Below are 17,476 nucleotides of genomic sequence, written 5' to 3'. Positions count from 1 at the left end.
GGCTGCTCATGTCTTTGTCAGTGGGCAAACTTACAAAATCAGCAAGGGATCAAATACTTATTTCCACCACTGTACATAAAAGTGCTAACCCAGGCACAAAATAGGCCGCTTAAACAGCAGGCCTATCTTTGACTGCTAAAATGTTAACCAGTTAGCGCTGAATATCGGCAGCCGGTTAATTTTTTAGCAGCCAAAATAAACCTGGCTATTCAATGCTATTCACCAGAAATGGCCTGATATTGAATATCTGGGTTTAACACCAGCGACGGACAGCAAACACAGTGTCCACCGCCGGCTGAATATCGGGCCCAATGAAAATAAGTCTTTAGTTGCAAGAAAAACAAAAACAAGCTATGAAGCTTTACTATTTAATCTTACAAAATTTTTGTTGCAATTGTAGATGGTGAGTCTGGTGGACCTCCAGCCCTCCCACCACAAATACAGAACCTTGTTGGTCCAGGGGGACCCTTGCCAGGCCTGGCCCAGCCCTGCTTCCCTCCCTGAAAGCTTGCCCTGATGTTCTAGCGGTGCCTCCTCCTCAAGCTCCCGTGCACTTAAAAAAAAAAATGTGACTCTCCCTCCCTCCCACCTCCTTCAGGTGCCACCCTGCCCAGTGCATCCTGTAATGTACTGGGCAGGGCGCCGCCATTTTGAGGCGGCACCTGCAGGAGAAGGGAGGGACAACTAGTCCTTCCTCCTGTTTGAGACTAGAGTCACATTTTTTTTTAAGCTACAAGGGGGCTTGTGTGTGTGGGGGGGGAAACACTAGACCCCCAGGGCTAGCTTTCAGGGGGGGAGGCCAGACCTGGCAAGAGTCCCATTGGCCACAAGGGTTCTGTATTCATGGTGGGGGGTTGGGGTTCTGGAGGTCCACCAGACCTCCAGGCCCTTTTGTTTGGTGGTGGGGGGGGGGGGGGGGGGGGAGGGGGAAGGGTGGCCTTGGAAGTTGAACAGGTTCTCCCCATTCTTCTCCAGTGCCCTGGCAGATCCTAATGCCAGCTCCAAACTGGCATTGGGTTTGCTACACTGCCCACTGAGTATTAGGGAGGAGTATTCATGGCCCTGTTCAGCATGCATATGCATGCTATTAGTGTTCAGAGCCAGAAAGCTCATTCTTTCACGCACTCGCCAGCTCTGAATATTTTGCGGTAGCAAATGTGGGTGCTAGTCCAGCGCTGATTGACGTCTCTCACCCGCATTTGCATCTGAGCATCTGCCTTTCAATGACGTAGTAAACTTGCCTTTCAGTGACGTAGTAAACTGTTTGGATTTTATCTTCAACTTTCTAACTTTAGTTCCTTCCTCAGACCAGAACATAGACATTATCCTATGCCTTTCCTGTACAGTCTCTTGCCACCAGTCATGGCTTTTCCAAGCCCTTGCATGGCACCCTGATTGTAACTGAGTCACTGATGCCATCAAGGGATGGAAAAGAACGCTTTCTTGCCATGAGTCTTCCATCATTACACCTTTACCCATGGATTCCCCTATTATCCTGTAGCAATTCTTTATTATGTTCTTTTGAACAAGAACCTATGGTCCTACCTGAGTATAGAAGGGGAGGTGACACAGGCTGGGCTGATGGACGAACAGAGTCTCACTGCCAAAATATACATCTCATCCTCATAAGCAGGCAGAGTAGTGGGTACTGATGGTGCCACTGAATCAGATTGTACGGCCTTAATACATTTGTTTTTCAAGTTAATAAACAGTATCTTTTAACTCTTGTATATCGTTCCGCTCCATTTTTGCATTCTCATCATGAACCATAGTGTTCCACCAAGAGAATACAATCCACTCATGACTAGTGTGTGACCTTCCTAAATCGGACAACACCATCTAGTGTCAACTTATCCAGGACAAAAGTGCCCCCTAACAAACTTTAAGGCATCATTTACCATTTGTCATAGAGTGCCACCTGGCAAGTGCCTCCAGTGCTTGTTTGCCATGATGGCGCAGCATCTTGTTGCTAGGACTCTTAGACTTATTTGCAATATCATTTCTTTTCTTTTGCAACTGTTCATACTGCATCCGATGCTCTCTAACACATTTTCATAAGGAATTCCCCATAGTCTTTACTTACCCCACCAATGGTTCTGTTGGACAGACGCTGGGCTCCAAAAACCCCGTCACGGCATCAGATTCTGTGGTCCGGTTCTAGTCTGGGTGCCTATAGTACAGTCTTGATAATCCGATGTAAATGGGACCGGCCTGATGTCGGATAAGTGAAAAGTCGGATAATACGGAAAACAGTGGTAACCCCTCAAAAAGTGCACTGGAAAAATACTTTATGCATGAAGAACAGGCGTAGGGTATCTTTAATTAAAATATTGTTTATTAGCACTAATCAGCAACAAAAAAAATGTTTAAATTGTACAGCAGGCAGTTTGAGCACAAATACAGAGCAGTAGGCACAGCAATTGTGCAGCAGACAATATGAACAGAAATACAGTACTGTACAGGTACAGAACCGAGCAGGGGAAACCATATTTATCAACTGCATATACAGAAATACAGGACCAAGCAGAGCCCCATTTCTCAAGATCACTGCATGTTCAGCCTCACTGAAGTTGCCTTCTCCAATCAATAACAGTACCGTTTGAATCAGAAATCAAGACGACAGAATTGCAACAGAAAACCCTCCGGATCTAAGAGTGAGAGTGAGAAAGTGCTGTAAATGTAAAAGAACAAACAGGAATACGGTATGTGAACATATGGTACTGCATAAAACTCGTGCACAAGAAGAATTCTACCATGATTTCATTTCTGCAAAAGCATGGCCTTGGGTATAAAATGGAGCCTGTCAGGAAAAGTAGGCTCTCGGGTCACATAGCGCAGGTCCAAAAATTTCTGCAAAAGCATGAACTCAGATCAAAGCATCTTTAGTATTCACTTTCTTTAGCACTTTCATTCTCCGAGGACAAGCAGGCTGCTTGTTCTCACTGATGGGTGACGTCTACGGCAGCCCCTCCAATCGGAATCTTCACTAGCAAAAGCCTTTGCTAGCCCTCGCGCGCCAATGCGCACCGCGCATACGCGGCCGTCTTCCCGCCCGAAACCGGCTCGTGCCGGCCAGTCTTCTTTTGTCCGTGCTCGGTACGGTCGTGTTACGCCGTTTGCGCCCCTTAAGTTGACCTTGCGCGTCTCTTTTGACTTTTCGCTCAAAAAAAAAAAAAAAAGGATTTTGGAAGAAGACCTTTTCGGTCTTTTTCCCTTTCCTCTTTTTTCAGTTTTTGCCCCGGTAAGTTTCTTTTCGTCTTCGGGGTAGGCCCTTTTGAGGCCTCGGGTCGTATTTCTCTCCCCCTCTTTTTGGTGCCTTACGCAATCACGAGTTTTGATCTCGCCGGCATGATTTTTCCGCCCATGTCATCGAAGTCTCCCAGCGGCTTCAAGAAGTGCGCCCGGGTAATCTCGCTCACTGACAGGCACGCGTCGTGTCTTCAGTGTCTGGGGGCTGGGCACCGCCCGCAGGCCTGTAGTCTGTGCGCCCTTTTACAAAAGCGGACTCAGGTAGCGAGATTGGCCCAGTGGAACGTTTTGTTCTCGGGCTCTTTGTCGGCATCGGCACCGGGAGTATCGAGTGCATCGACGTCGACAGCGTCCAGACCTCCGTCCTCGGCCGCGACTGCATCGAGTGCATCGAGGCATCGACCCTCTGCATCGGGGCTGAGACATCGGAAGGCGGCGTCGGTGGTACCGGGACCTCCACTTCTGATGTCGTCGGACGGTGGTGCTTCGACTGGAGTGCAGGTGAGGACTGTCCATTCCCCTGCTGGTGGCGGTGAGCCTTCGGGTGGGTCTCCCCCTACCCTGAGGGCTCCTGCGGTACAGCCCCACCCCCCCCCGAGACCGACCTTCTTCGGCCTCGGCCCCGAGGAAGCGACGGCTGGATTCTACGTCCTCGTCGGTGCCGGGAAGCTCCGGTGACATGCTTCGTTCCAAAAAGTCGAAGAAGCATCGACACCGGTCCCCTTCCCGTATCGGCACCGAGAGCTCTGGGTCGCCGAGGGAGTCGGCACCCAGTAGGCATCGGCACCGAGAGGACCGCTCACCCTCTGTTCAAGAGGTGTCGATGCGCTCCACTATGGACAGCCCGGAACAGCCTCCACGCCCGGAACAGACTCTGACATCGATGCCTGCATCGGCTTCCACGTCTTTTTCCACAGCCGCTCTGCACGAGAGTCTCCGGGCCGTCCTCCCAGAGATCCTGGGAGAGCTGTTGCGCCCTTCCCCTCCGGTACCGGGGGTGCTTGCGCCCCCGGTACCGTCGAGTGAGGCGCCAGCTGGCCCCTTGCCCGGGGTGAGGTCTCCGACATCGGTGCCGCTTGCGGTACCGACTGCGGTCACCTCCCAGGAAGGCTCCCCGACGACGTCGGCGGAGGGAGCTTCGCCGGTGCGGGCGAGGGAGTCTAACTCTCGACGCTCCCACTGTGGCCATGGTTCCACGGAGTCGAGCCGGGCACGGCTTCAGACACAGGTCCGTGAACTTGTGTCTGATACCAATGGTGAGGCCTAGTGGGAGGAGGAGGAGGACATCAGATATTTCTCTGACGAGGAGTCTGATGGCCTGCCTTCTGATCCCACTCCTTCCCCTGAAAGGCAGCTTTCTCCTCCCGAGAGTCCGATTGGAGGGGCTGCCGTGGACGTCACCTATCAGTGAGATACCATGCTATAAAATCAAGGTAAGGGCTCACAACTTTTTCAAAGGTTCCCTCGCTGCACAAGAGTCCCAGGCCCAAAAATTAGTGCCATGCGTTAATGTTATAAAAGCAGGGTCTCAGGTTTAAACTTTTTCAATGGTTCCCTCACTTTAAAACCGGGGTCCTAGGTCCAAAAATTATGGTTCTCTTGAATAGAACAAAGATTTAAAAAAAATTAATGCATGAAAGCATGGTGTCAAAGGTTCCCTCGCTACAAACATGGGGTGCCAGATGCAAATATTCATGCATAAAAGCATTGGCTCAAAACACAAACAGGAGGAGAAACCATGCGCTTCTTATTTCAGATGAGGGGTTTATGAAGGAGTCTTGCAGAGAAGCATGGTCTCAGCTCAAACATGGCTCAAAGATGTCTTCCTTCATGTGAAGTCGGAAAGCAGGAAGAGAATCTGTGCACTTCTTAATGGCAACGCGATGATGTCACTGGTGTGGGGTCTGTCAGATATGCCAGATGGTAGGATTAGCAAAGCACGGATCATCAAGACTGTACTGTATATGTATCCTCAGCTCTTGTGTCTTTGAGCCCAAGGTCTATACGAGGGAATAAGACACAACGCCAAATGTACTTTCAAGTTTGCTAAAGCTTTAGGGAGGTAAGTGTCACAGCTGCAAAGACTAGCAGCCTGGCCTGACTGACTTTAGAATTCCCTTCTCAGCTCTGGATTGTTCAAGTGCAGTTGGAAACATTGTTCTCTACTTGTACAAAATTACTATATATGAGAATTAGGTACAAAGGAAGATAGATAGGGGTTTCCCTCCTTTCATTTAATGAAAGTTAGGGAGACAGGTGTTGTCCCCAAGAGGGAATGCTGCTTACCCGCTAAACCTCAGAAGATTGGAGGGCACAGTATAATAGTTGGCCAACGCAAGAGAGATAAAAGAAGAAGAGAAAGCTAAGTAATTAAATAACACAAGTGTGCATACTTAACGTATACAGAATTGTAAGAGAAATAAAAAATAGAGAGAGAGAGAAGGAAAAGAAAGTACTTAACTGTTTTGAAATCCTGTGACAGGTAGAGTTGCTTCTGAACCTGAACGACAAAAAGGGGATTGCATAGTGTCCAGTCCTTTAATGAAAACTGATTCAACTGTACAAAATTAGTGAAGTGAATGTTAATGTTCCTGTGATGATGTCCTATGCCATATCTCTGAAAGCCTAAAATTAGTTTGTATAAGTTTTGTTGAGTTGGAAGAAAGATTATAGCTACTTAACACCCATTCATTAATGCTATAATACATTTATTTTTTATGTTAAATCCCCAGTTTTGGTGTGAGTTTTACTGTAAAACCTGTTATCATAGGCACTTGTTAACATCCATTTTCCTAAACTATAGTAACATCGCTCCACCACCAGGGGGTTTACACTAAGAAAATTTGTCAAGGCCTGTTCTATGGACAGACAAATAAAAAGTGGAGCTGTTTGGACAAAACAGGTCCCATCATGTCCAGAGTAAACCAAATACAGTGTACCATAGTAAGACCCTCATACCAACAGTCAAACATGGTGGTGGTAGTATGATGGTTTTCCAGCTCTCCTGAGGCTTTGCTGCCTAAGGACCTGGAAAACTTTACATTCATGAAGGACCTATGAATTCTGCACTGTACCAGAAAATGTTTAAGGAGAATGTCTAGTTGTCTGTGAGCTAGAGCTGGCTGAAATGTAATTGGGTTAGGCAGAAAAACAATGATTCAAAAAGTCTACATCTAAATGACTGAGGAGAAACAAAATTAAAGTTTTAGATCAGCCTAGTGTAGTGGTTCCCAAACCTGGTCCTGGAGGCACCCCAGCTAATCAGGTTGTCAGGATACCCACAATAAATATTCATACGAGAGGTTTGCATGCACTGCCTCTACTGTATGCAGATCTATCTCATGAATATTCATTGTGGATATACTGAAAACTTGACTAGGTGGGGTGCCTCCAGGACCTGGTTTGGGAACCACTGGCCTAGTCAGTTTATGCACAAAAATCTATGAACGTGTTTTGAATTATAGTAGTTCGGTAAAGAAGAGTAGGCTAAGATTCCTCAATAGCCATGTCAAAGACTGATATCAAATTATAGAAAGCATTGCAATTATTGCTGCTAAAGGTGGTGCAAAATCAGTTATGTTTAGGTGGCAGTTACTTTCACATGGGTGTTAGGTAACTTTAGTTCTCCGAGGACAAGCAGGCTGCTTGTTCTCACGACTGGGGTGACGTCCGCGGCAGCCCCCACCAACCGGAAAAAGCTTCGCGGGACGGTCGGCACGCAGGGCACGCCCACCGCGCATGCGCGGCCGTCTTCCCGCCCGTGCGCGACCGCTCCCGCCAGTTCCTTTTTTTCCGCGTCTGGAGAGAGTCGTGCTTTGCCGCTCTCTCTATTCTCAGCCGCCGGAAAGTCGATCGCGTTTACGCGAATCGTTTGATTTTTCGTTTCTTTTTTCTCTTTGGTTTGTATACCGGTTTTCTTTAAAAAAAAAAAAAAAAAAAAAAAAACCTGAGCGTGTGGAGCACGCGCTCCCCTTTTTCCCTCGCTTCTAGCGGGGACGCCGCGTTGCGGCCTAGTGGCCGCACGGTCGTTTTTCCCCTTTTTCGAGGTGTGATTTCCGCCACCATCGACGACTTTGACTTCGCCGACGCGATTTTTCCGTCGATGTCCTCGAAGGTCCCGAGTGGATTTAAAAAGTGTGGTTGGTGCGGCCGGCCGATCTCGCAGACCGACACCCACGCTTGGTGCCTCCAGTGCCTCGGGCCGGAGCACAATCTCAAGTCGTGTCCCCTGTGTCTCGGTCTCCGGAAACCGTTGCGAGGCAAGTTCTACGGGACCGTCTTTTTGGAACTTGCGCCGGCCCCTCGACGTCGACCTCGACGGCATCGGTATCGACGCCCGGTCCTTCGGTACCGGTATCGATGCCCGAGACATCGGCACCGATGGCATCGACCCCAGGAGAACAGGTCCCGTCGGCCCGCCGGTCCTCCGGTGAGGGTAGAGGTGAGAGGCCGCGTGGGCAGTCTGCCCCGGTCACTCCCTCAGCCCGTGGTCCACGGGACCGAACCCTGTCTGACCCGGCTCCTCGAGACCGAGGGGGATCGTCCTCCTCCTCCTCCATACCTCCCGGCGCCGGTGACGTGCAACGCAAGAAGGATAAGAAGCGTCGTCACCGGTCGCCCTCGGTGCATCCGGACATCGGAGAGGAGGCTACGCCGAAGCGTCCACGTCGAGAGGAGAGGTCCCCGTCGGTTGTGGAGGTACCGATGCGTCAGGGTTCCGGCACCTCGGTGCCGTCTCCTGGCCCCCACCAGCTTCTGGCGCCGACACCCCTACCGGCCCCACCGCCTTTCCCGGCAGCGGGCCTGGACGAGTGCCTCAGAGCCATCCTTCCGGGGATCCTGGAAGGGCTTATGCGCCAGTGTCTGTGGCGCCGGCGAGCTGTAGCCCGGCGCCGGGGCCGTCGACACCGACGCCGCTTGCGGCGCCGGTCTCGACTGCTACGCAGGTGGAGTCCCCGTCGACGTCGATGGAGGGAGCTCCGTCCCCGCCGGCGCGGGAGTCCACCGCTCAACGACACCGAGACCTCGGTGCCTCGACGTCGAGCCGGGCCCGGTTCAGGACTCAGCTACATGAGCTTATGTCCGATACCGAGGATGAGGCCTCGTGGGGGGAAGAGGAGAACCCTAGATATTTCTCCTCAGAGGAGTCTACGGGCCTTCCCTCGGACCCCACGCCTTCACCGGAGAGGAAGCTCTCACCTCCTGAGAGTCTCTCCTTTGCCTCCTTTGTGCGGGATATGTCTATCAGCATTCCCTTCCCCATGGTCTCTGTGGAAGAGCCGAGGGCCGAGATGCTCGAGGTCCTCGACTATCCATCACCACCTAGAGAGTCCTCCACGGTACCGCTGCACAATGTCCTCAAGGAGACACTGCTTCGGAACTGGGTGCGACCGTTAACTAACCCCACCATTCCCAAGAAGGCAGAGTCCCAGTACAGGATCCACTCTGACCCAGAGTTAATGCGGCCCCAACTGCCCCATGACTCGGCGGTCGTGGATTCTGCTCTCAAGAGGGCACGGAGTTCGAGGGATACCGCCTCGGCGCCCCCGGGGCGGGAGTCTCGCACTCTGGACTCGTTTGGGAGGAAGGCCTACCAATCCTCCATGCTCGTGACCCGCATCCAGTCATACCTGCTCTATATGAGCATCCACATGCGGACCAATGTGCAGCAACTGGCGGACCTGGTCGATAAGCTCCCGCCGGAGCAGTCCAGGCCTTATCAGGAGGTGGTCAGGCAGCTGAAGGCGTGCAGAAAGTTCCTGTCCAGGGGTATCTATGACACCTGTGACGTGGCTTCTCGTGCTGCGGCCCAAGGTATAGTGATGCGCAGGCTCTCATGGCTGCGTGCCTCTGACCTGGACAACCGCACCCAGCAGAGACTGGCCGACGTCCCTTGCCGGGGGGATAATATTTTTGGTGAGAAGGTCGAGCAGCTGGTGGACCAACTGCATCAGCGGGAAACCGCCCTCGACAAGCTCTCCCACCGGGCGCCTTCAGCATCCACCTCAGCAGGTGGACGTTTTTCCCTGGCCCGGCAGGCTGCACCCTATTCTTTTGCAAAGCGTAGGTACAACCAGCCGGCCCGAAGGCCTCGTCAGGCACAGGGACAGACCCAGCGCGCTCGTTCTCGTCAACAGCGTGCGCCTAAGCAGCCCCCTGTGCCTCCACAGCAAAAGCCGGGGACGGGCTTTTGACTGGATCCACGGGAACATAGCCGCCCTCAAAGTGTCCGTACCGGACGATCTGCCGGTCGGGGGGAGGTTAAAATTTTTTCACCAAAGGTGGCCTCTCATAACCTCCGACCAGTGGGTTCTCCAAATAGTGCGGTGCGGATACGCCCTGAATTTGGCCTCCCTGCCACCAAATTGTCCTCCGGGAGCTCAATCTTTCAGCTCCCATCACAAGCAGGTACTTGCAGAGGAACTCTCCGCCCTTCTCAGCGCCAATGCGGTCGAGCCCGTACCACCCGGGCAGGAAGGGCAGGGATTCTATTCCAGGTACTTCCTTGTGGAAAAGAAAACAGGGGGGATGCGTCCCATCCTAGACCTGAGAGGCCTGAACAAATTCCTGGTCAAAGAAAAGTTCAGGATGCTTTCCTTGGGCACCCTTCTGCCAATGATTCAGAAAAACGATTGGCTATGTTCCCTGGATTTAAAGGACGCATACACTCACATCCCGATACTGCCAGCTCACAGACAGTATCTCAGATTCCGCCTGGGCGCACGGCACTTTCAGTATTGTGTGCTGCCCTTTGGGCTCGCCTCTGCCCCACGAGTGTTTACAAAGTGCCTCGTGGTGGTAGCGGCCTACCTACGCAAGCTGGGAGTGCACGTGTTCCCATATCTCGATGATTGGCTGGTCAAGAACACCTCGGAGGCGGGAGCCCTCCGGTCTATGCAGTGCACTACTCGACTTCTGGAGCTGCTGGGGTTTGTGATAAATTACCCAAAGTCCCATCTCCAGCCAACACAGTCTCTGGAATTCATAGGAGCTCTGCTGAATGCCCAGACGGCTCAGGCCTACCTTCCCGAAGCGAGGGCCACCAATCTCCTGGCCCTGGCCTCGCAGACCAGAGCGTCTCAGCAGGTCACAGCTCGGCAGATGTTGAGGCTTCTGGGTCATATGGCCTCCACAGTTCATGTGACTCCCATGGCTCGTCTTCACATGAGATCTGCTCAATGGACCCTAGCTTCCCAGTGGTTCCAAGCCACCGGGAATCTAGAAGATGTCATCCGCCTCTCCACCAGTTGCCGCATTTCACTGCTCTGGTGGACCATTCGGACCAATTTGACCCTGGGACGTCCATTCCAAATTCCGCAGCCCACGAAAGTGCTGACGACGGATGCATCTCGCCTGGGGTGGGGAGCTCATGTCGATGGGCTTCACACCCAGGGTCTGTGGTCCCTCCAGGAAAAGGATCTGCAGATCAACCTCCTGGAGCTCCGAGCGATCTGGAACGCACTGAAGGCTTTCAGAGATCGGCTGTCCTACCAAATTATCCAAATTCGGACAGACAATCAGGTTGCAATGTATTACGTCAACAAGCAGGGGGGCACCGGATCTCGCCCCCTGTGTCAGGAAGCCGTCGGGATGTGGCGTTGGGCGTGCCGGTTCGGCATGCTCCTCCAAGCCACGTACCTGGCAGGCGTAAACAACAGTCTGGCCGACAGATTGAGCAGAGTCATGCAACCGCACGAGTGGTCGCTCCATTCCAGAGTGGTACGCAAGATCTTCCGAGAGTGGGGCACCCCCTCGGTGGACCTTTTCGCCTCTCGGACCAACCACAAGCTGCCTCTGTTCTGTTCCAGACTTCAGACACACGGCAGGCTAGCGTCAGATGCCTTTCTCCTTCATTGGGGGACCGGCCTCCTGTATGCTTATCCTCCCATACCTTTGGTGGGGAAGACCTTACTGAAGCTCAAGCAAGACCGCGGCACCATGATTCTGATCGCGCCCTTTTGGCCTCGTCAGATCTGGTTTCCTCTTCTTCTGGAGTTGTCCTCCGAAGAACCGTGGAGATTGGAGTGTTTTCCGACTCTCATCTCGCAGAACGACGGAGCGTTGCTGCACCCCAACCTTCAATCCCTGGCTCTCACGGCCTGGATGTTGAGGGCGTAGACTTCGCTGCGTTGGGTCTGTCTGAGGGTGTCTCCCGTGTCTTGCTTGCCTGTAGGAAGGATTCCACTAAAAAGAGTTACTTTTTCAAGTGGAGGAGGTTTGTCGTTTGGTGTGAGAGCAAGGCCCTAGAACCTCGTTCTTGTCCTGCGCAGAACCTGCTTGAATACCTTCTGCACTTATCAGAGTCTGGTCTCAAGACCAACTCTGTAAGGAATCACCTTAGTGCGATTAGTGCTTACCATTATCGTGTGGAAGGTAAAGCCATCTCTGGGGAGCCCTTAGTAGTTCGATTCATGAGAGGCTTGCTCTTGTCAAAGCCCCCTATCAAGCCTCCCACAGTGTCATGGGATCTCAACGTCGTCCTCACCCAGCTGATGAAACCTCCTTTTGAGCCACTGAATACCTGCCATCTGAAGTACTTGACCTGGAAGGTCATTTTCTTGGTGGCAGTTACTTCAGCTCGTAGGGTCAGTGAGCTTCAAGCCCTAGTAGCTCACGCTCCATATACCAAATTTCATCATAACAGAGTAGTGCTCTGCACCCACCCAAAGTTCCTGCCGAAGGTGGTGTCGGAGTTCCATCTTAACCAGTCAATTGTCTTGCCAACATTCTTCCCCAGGCCGCATACCCGCCCTGCTGAACGTCAGTTGCACACATTGGACTGCAAGAGAGCATTGGCCTTCTACTTGGAGCGGACACAGCCCCACAGACAGTCCGCCCAATTGTTTATTTCTTTCGACCCTAGCAGGCTAGGGGTCGCTGTCGGGAAACGCACCATCTCCAATTGGCTAGCAGATTGCATTTCCTTCACTTACGCCCAGGCTGGGCTGGCTCTTGAGGGTCATGTCACGGCTCATAGTGTTAGAGCCATGGCAGCGTCGGTGGCCCACTTGAAGTCAGCCACTATTGAAGAGATTTGCAAGGCTGCGACGTGGTCATCTGTCCACACATTCACATCACATTACTGCCTCCAGCAGGATACCCGACGCGACAGTCGGTTCGGGCAGTCGGTGCTGCAGAATCTGTTTGGGGTGTAAATCCAACTCCACCCTCCAGGACCCGAATTTATTCTGGTCAGGCTGCACTCTCAGTTAGTTGTTCTTCGTAGGTCAATTTTCTGTTGTACCCTCGCCGTTGCGAGGTTCAATTGACCTGGGTTCTTGTTTTGAGTGAGCCTGAGAGCTAGGGATACCCGAGTCGTGAGAACAAGCAGCCTGCTTGTCCTCGGAGAAAGTGAATGATACATACCTATAGCAGGTGTTCTCCGAGGACAGCAGGCTGATTGTTCTCACCTACCCTCCCTCCTCCCCTTTGGAGTTGTGTGTTTCATCTTTTTTGCTAGTCATTCAACTGGCGGGAGCGGTCGCGCACGGGCGGGAAGACGGCCGCGCATGCGCGGTGGGCGTGCCCTGCGTGCCGACCGTCCCGCGAAGCTTTTTCCGGTTGGTGGGGGCTGCCGCGGACGTCACCCCAGTCGTGAGAACAATCAGCCTGCTGTCCTCAGAGAACACCTGCTACAGGTATGTATCATTCACTTCCTGGGGGAGGGTAAAGACTTTTTCACATCACTGTACCTGAAAAATTTTTTGCAAGTTTTTGTTCTTATGTTCTTCCTTATCAGTGCCTTGCATCTAATTTGCCAGTGCTTATGTCGCTTCCTGTTTTCTTCATTTGGATCCTTTTTGCCATTTTTTGAAAGATATCCTTTTGACTGTAATAGTCTCTTTCATTTTACTTTTTAACCATGCTGATTGTCGTTTCACCATCCTGCTACCTTTTTGATATTTATTTACACAGGCTTGATAATACAGCAAAGCTATTTACTAAGAATAAAAAAAAATCTAGAAATGATAATCTGGAGAGGAAAGGAGGAGAGCTAACAAGGCAGAGAGAAAGAAGACAGTAAGTGTAGGGTAGTGAGGGAAGGAGAACAGCATTATGTCAGATGTCTGAGTGTTGAAGGTTTGAACATAAGAACAGTCATACTAGGTCAGACCAATGGTCCATCCAGACCAGTATCCTGTTTCCAACCATGGCTAAGCCAACTTTTATCCTGCTTTTTAAGAACTGGGCTCCCACGATGGTATTTTTAAACAACGTCCATGCCTGATCTAAACTCTTAAACTTTGTAGCTGTTCCTTTTAGCTTTTTTTAAAACATTTTCCGCAGTTTATCATAGTTGCCCTTTCAAAAGTTAAAAGCTAGAACTTTTAATATTAAAAGTTAGAAAAAAACACTCCTGCAATAAAAACCTCTTTCCTCTTGAAATCCCCTTCTAAAAATGAAGCAACTGACACGTAATGTTAAAAAGAAAAAAAAAAAAATCAGCAAAGCAGTTGAATCCAAAAACCAGAAAAAGTTTTGCTTGTACTGAGCTCTTCCAAGGATGGTGAGTGAATGAATAGGGGGTTGTGGTACAGAAAGGGGTGAATGGTCTTACAGGGATGTGTTTTGTGTGAGATGCAGGGTGGAGTAACGGTTGTGGGAATGTATTTCAGTGAGAAAAACACGATGGAGTAAATGGATATGGGGATGTTATAGGGCTGGACTATGGGGGAGAGGCAGTGGATACAGCGATATGTTATAATGAAATACTTATCGGGGTGGGATGAATGGATAGGGAAATTTGTTACAAAATAGGTGTGAAACTTGAATTGTTTAGAGGTCAAGATATTGCTGTTCTCTCTTTTTCTGCTTTAGAAAGTTGAGACATCCTGGGGCACTGATGCTGCTGGGGACTGGGGTTCTGAGGAGAACTGGGAATCAGTAGATACAGATAGAGGTTTGGAACTATTTAATTTTTATGTGTGTGTGCTTAGGTTTTGATGATGTAACTGAGTATAGTTGTCCTCAAATATTCCCATCTTAGAATGCATTCTGTCTTCCTCTATTCTGTCTCTGTTTCTTTCTTGATCTGTTTTCTCTATTTGTTCCCTGTCTCCTTCATTCATCTTCTCTTCAGAATTCAGGGCCAGATGCACTAAACTTAACGAGCCATTAACGAGCAAGTAGTAAACCCTGGCATGCACTAAATACTTTTTTCTGACGACGACAATGGTAGCAGCTAACAAAAACGGAATGCAGATGAGCTAATTGTGTAGAAACCCCTATTGTAATGAGATGCACTAACGTTTTCCGATTGTCTTAATGCTGGAAAACGGTGGAAAATCTACCTCTCGTTGGGGCTGCGTGGAATTGGAAAACTTCATAAAATGTAAAAAAATATATATATATCGGGGGGGGGGGGGGGGTACTCGTCATGGATGGCCATTATGGGAGTGCTCCACCCGATAAACAACCAAAGTGCTCGTCAGGAGCGTCCTTTATGGACGTTCTAAAAAAAAAAATTCAAACAGGCTCCGATGCTGCAGGCTCTTTTCTGGACCCCGGAATAAAACAAACTTCCTTTTTGGCCGTGCTTCACTCAGCTGAGAGACCCGGAAGTCTCTCAGCCAATCACAGTGCGTTTAGCTGAGCTAAACACGTTGTGATTGGCTCAGAGGCTTTCAGGTCTCTCAGCTGAGTGAAAGAAGGGCTCTAACGTTTTTTTTAGTGCATCTGGCTCTCAGTGTTTTTACTTTGTAGCAGCAGGCCGCTAGGGGCGAACTTTGTTCTTATATGTGACCTGGTCTTCCTTTTGCCTTCAGGACCAAGTAAAGCCGAGCTTGCCCGGAAGAAGCGCGAGGACCGGCAGCGTGAGATGGATGCCAAAAGGGCTGAACGAAAGGCTACCAGAGGTCCCATGAAACTCGGGGCTCGTAAAGTGGACTGAATAGGAGCATCTGCATAGGCTGAGGAGTATCCTGAAGGGGGAGAATCCATGATTTGTTCTACTCTGCTGCCTCTCCTTCCCCTCTCTGTGCTTGTGATTCTTAAGGCTTGATTCTCCTTTTAGGCTAGGGCTGGAGGAGCAGCCCTTTTAACAAGGCCAAAACTCTGAGCTAGCTCTTCTATTGGCAGCAATGGGAATAACAGATGCTGCTCAGCATTCCTCTTCCTCTGAGAGCCTGCGTGCATAATACCTACAAACCTGTTATATCCTTGCGCAGACCATAAAGCTTCTGAAAGCCTAATGGACATGCTTGGATGCAGAAGAATAGGCTTAGGTTGGGTTTCAGTGAATCAGGATGTAGCCATGGGATTCAGGCTCACTCACGGGCTAGGAGACAGAGCCACTGGCTGCATTGACTGGAAGTATGTATATGAAAGAGAAAGCACACCTCCCCACCAATCTCCCACATCTACTCCACCCAGCAGCCAGTGCCAGCACATGTTCAGTTTGAACTAGCCAGGAAATTAGTCTTGGCTACGCCACTACCTCAGATTAAATATTGAAGGAACAGGATTCAGATCTTGTTTTTTTGTGGGCACATCTGTTTTTCCTCTGGGTGGGGTGGGGGAGGTTTCATCTGCCTTCATTTAATAGGACTTTGCTGTAAATGCTGTACTAGTATTCTTGGCAAACTAAAAGCCAGTCCATACAAGAAAAACTTCTGAGTGTAACTGTCCAGTGTCTCCCAGCTTAGATCTATCACAGGTGGGCTGTTAAAATGGAGTTTAGCAAATGGGGCATATGGAGATATTTATGTGAGCTGAGTCTCACAGAGCCAGGCATATTATGAAGCGATTAATTGAAGATATTATTATTAAAGAAAAGGAAATCCTGAGGGGAAAAGTAAATAAATCATTCCTAATGTTGAATTCAACAGGGTAGACAAGGAGGAAGAATGAAAAATAACTATTGAGGGAGTTAAGAGGGACAGAGGAAAACAGAGACAATAATCAGAGATGCTGGATCCGCCGAGTGGAGAGAGATGAGCAGGCAGGAGGACAATAACCAGAGATGCAGGAACTACTGAGGGGAGAGAGACAGGAAACCAGAAAAGAAAACAGGCAATAAGAAAATGTAATATACAGTCAGAGCTGAGGCTAATGGTAAGAGGACTTGAACAGTAGTGAGTGGAAAGCAGTTTTATGTCATTTTACCCTTTTTGGGTGGGATGTATGAGAACCTGAGCCACCTTTACAGACTTGTTATAAAATGTGGAAGGTCTTTAGAGGGGTACTGGTCTTTTCTAGTATTTAGGATATTTATTCTGTACAAATGAAAGCTGTCTTTCTGTACAATTGATGAGTCATATAAAGATCTGATTTATAATCCTTTTGCTCTCTGCTTACCTTCTTGTTTTTGTTAGAATTTTGGGAATATATTCCCAAGAAACCAAAACAGAAAGTGGTATACTAATGACAAAATAAGAAAAGAATAAACGACTGCCCATTTTCATTATGACTACATCAAGCCCACATTAAGGAGACAGTGGATAATAAGACATATCAACAAAGTTTAAATAAATTAAGGAAGACACCTTCCACTAATTACGCTCTTTCACAAAATCAGGCCTAAACAAACAACCCCTCTTCTGTAATTATTTTCGCCTATCTTTTCAAGTTGTATGGGCTCTTAAAATGCATTACTATTCCCTAAAGGCTAACAAGACATTTATTTGCAAGAGGTATCACCCAGCACAAGCATTTGAGCATTCAGTTAAAGAAAAACTTGTTGTATATAGCTGTATTACTTATGCCTTATCGCAAAAAACCTGGATTTTTGACCATGTGAGGAAGTGAATGGTATGGCAAAGAGCACGTCCTCACTGAAGGCGCAGTTTAGCTGTCTGAAAGTAGGTGGCGCTAAACTTCTAAAACAGGTCCTGAGTCAGAAGGGTGGGGCTGAGAGGGAAGGAAGGTTACATGCTCTGAGACAGTGTAGAACTGGTGTGGTCCCGAGTGTAGAGGCTTCCTGGAGAGAGGTTCTGAAGCAAGATGTGTCTTGAAAGGAAGGTCCTGTGAGCAAGGATCCTTCCAGCATGTCCTGTTGGCTTTAGTACCTGAGGAAGGTCTGGAGAAGTGAGTGGCCTTCAGTGGACGCTGCTACCCTGAGTTTGTGTGAAGAAGAAATTCCAGTAAGATAAGAGAAGCTCCTTGGAACCTAAGTTTTAGCCAAAATAAGATTTCAATAGCCAATCTTACCTTTTTCAGTAAAGAAAGTAACCAGTAGTGCAAAACGATTTCAAATCAAATCCTGAGAATCTTCATAGATAAAAACTAG

General features: G+C 49.5%; 1 protein-coding gene across 1 annotated transcript in view; it reads left to right on the top strand.

Moving 5' to 3' along the window:
* Positions 1 to 16,527, top strand: part of SCYL1 (SCY1 like pseudokinase 1) — a 110,615-nt gene extending 94,088 nt beyond the window's left edge. Inside the window, exons 17-18 of the mRNA XM_030217804.1 lie at positions 14,068 to 14,149; positions 15,015 to 16,527. Of these exons, the coding sequence (XP_030073664.1) occupies positions 14,068 to 14,149; positions 15,015 to 15,139 (207 nt within the window). The 3' untranslated portion in view covers positions 15,140 to 16,527. The remainder of the gene's footprint in view (positions 1 to 14,067; positions 14,150 to 15,014) is intronic.
* The last annotated feature ends 949 nt before the right edge of the window (positions 16,528 to 17,476 follow it).

This window comes from Microcaecilia unicolor, chromosome 11, assembly GCF_901765095.1.
Source record: "Microcaecilia unicolor chromosome 11, aMicUni1.1, whole genome shotgun sequence".
Taxonomy (NCBI): domain Eukaryota; kingdom Metazoa; phylum Chordata; class Amphibia; order Gymnophiona; family Siphonopidae; genus Microcaecilia; species Microcaecilia unicolor.
The sequence above is the reverse complement of the archived record's forward strand: the minus strand, read 5'-3'. Positions and strand labels throughout refer to the sequence as shown.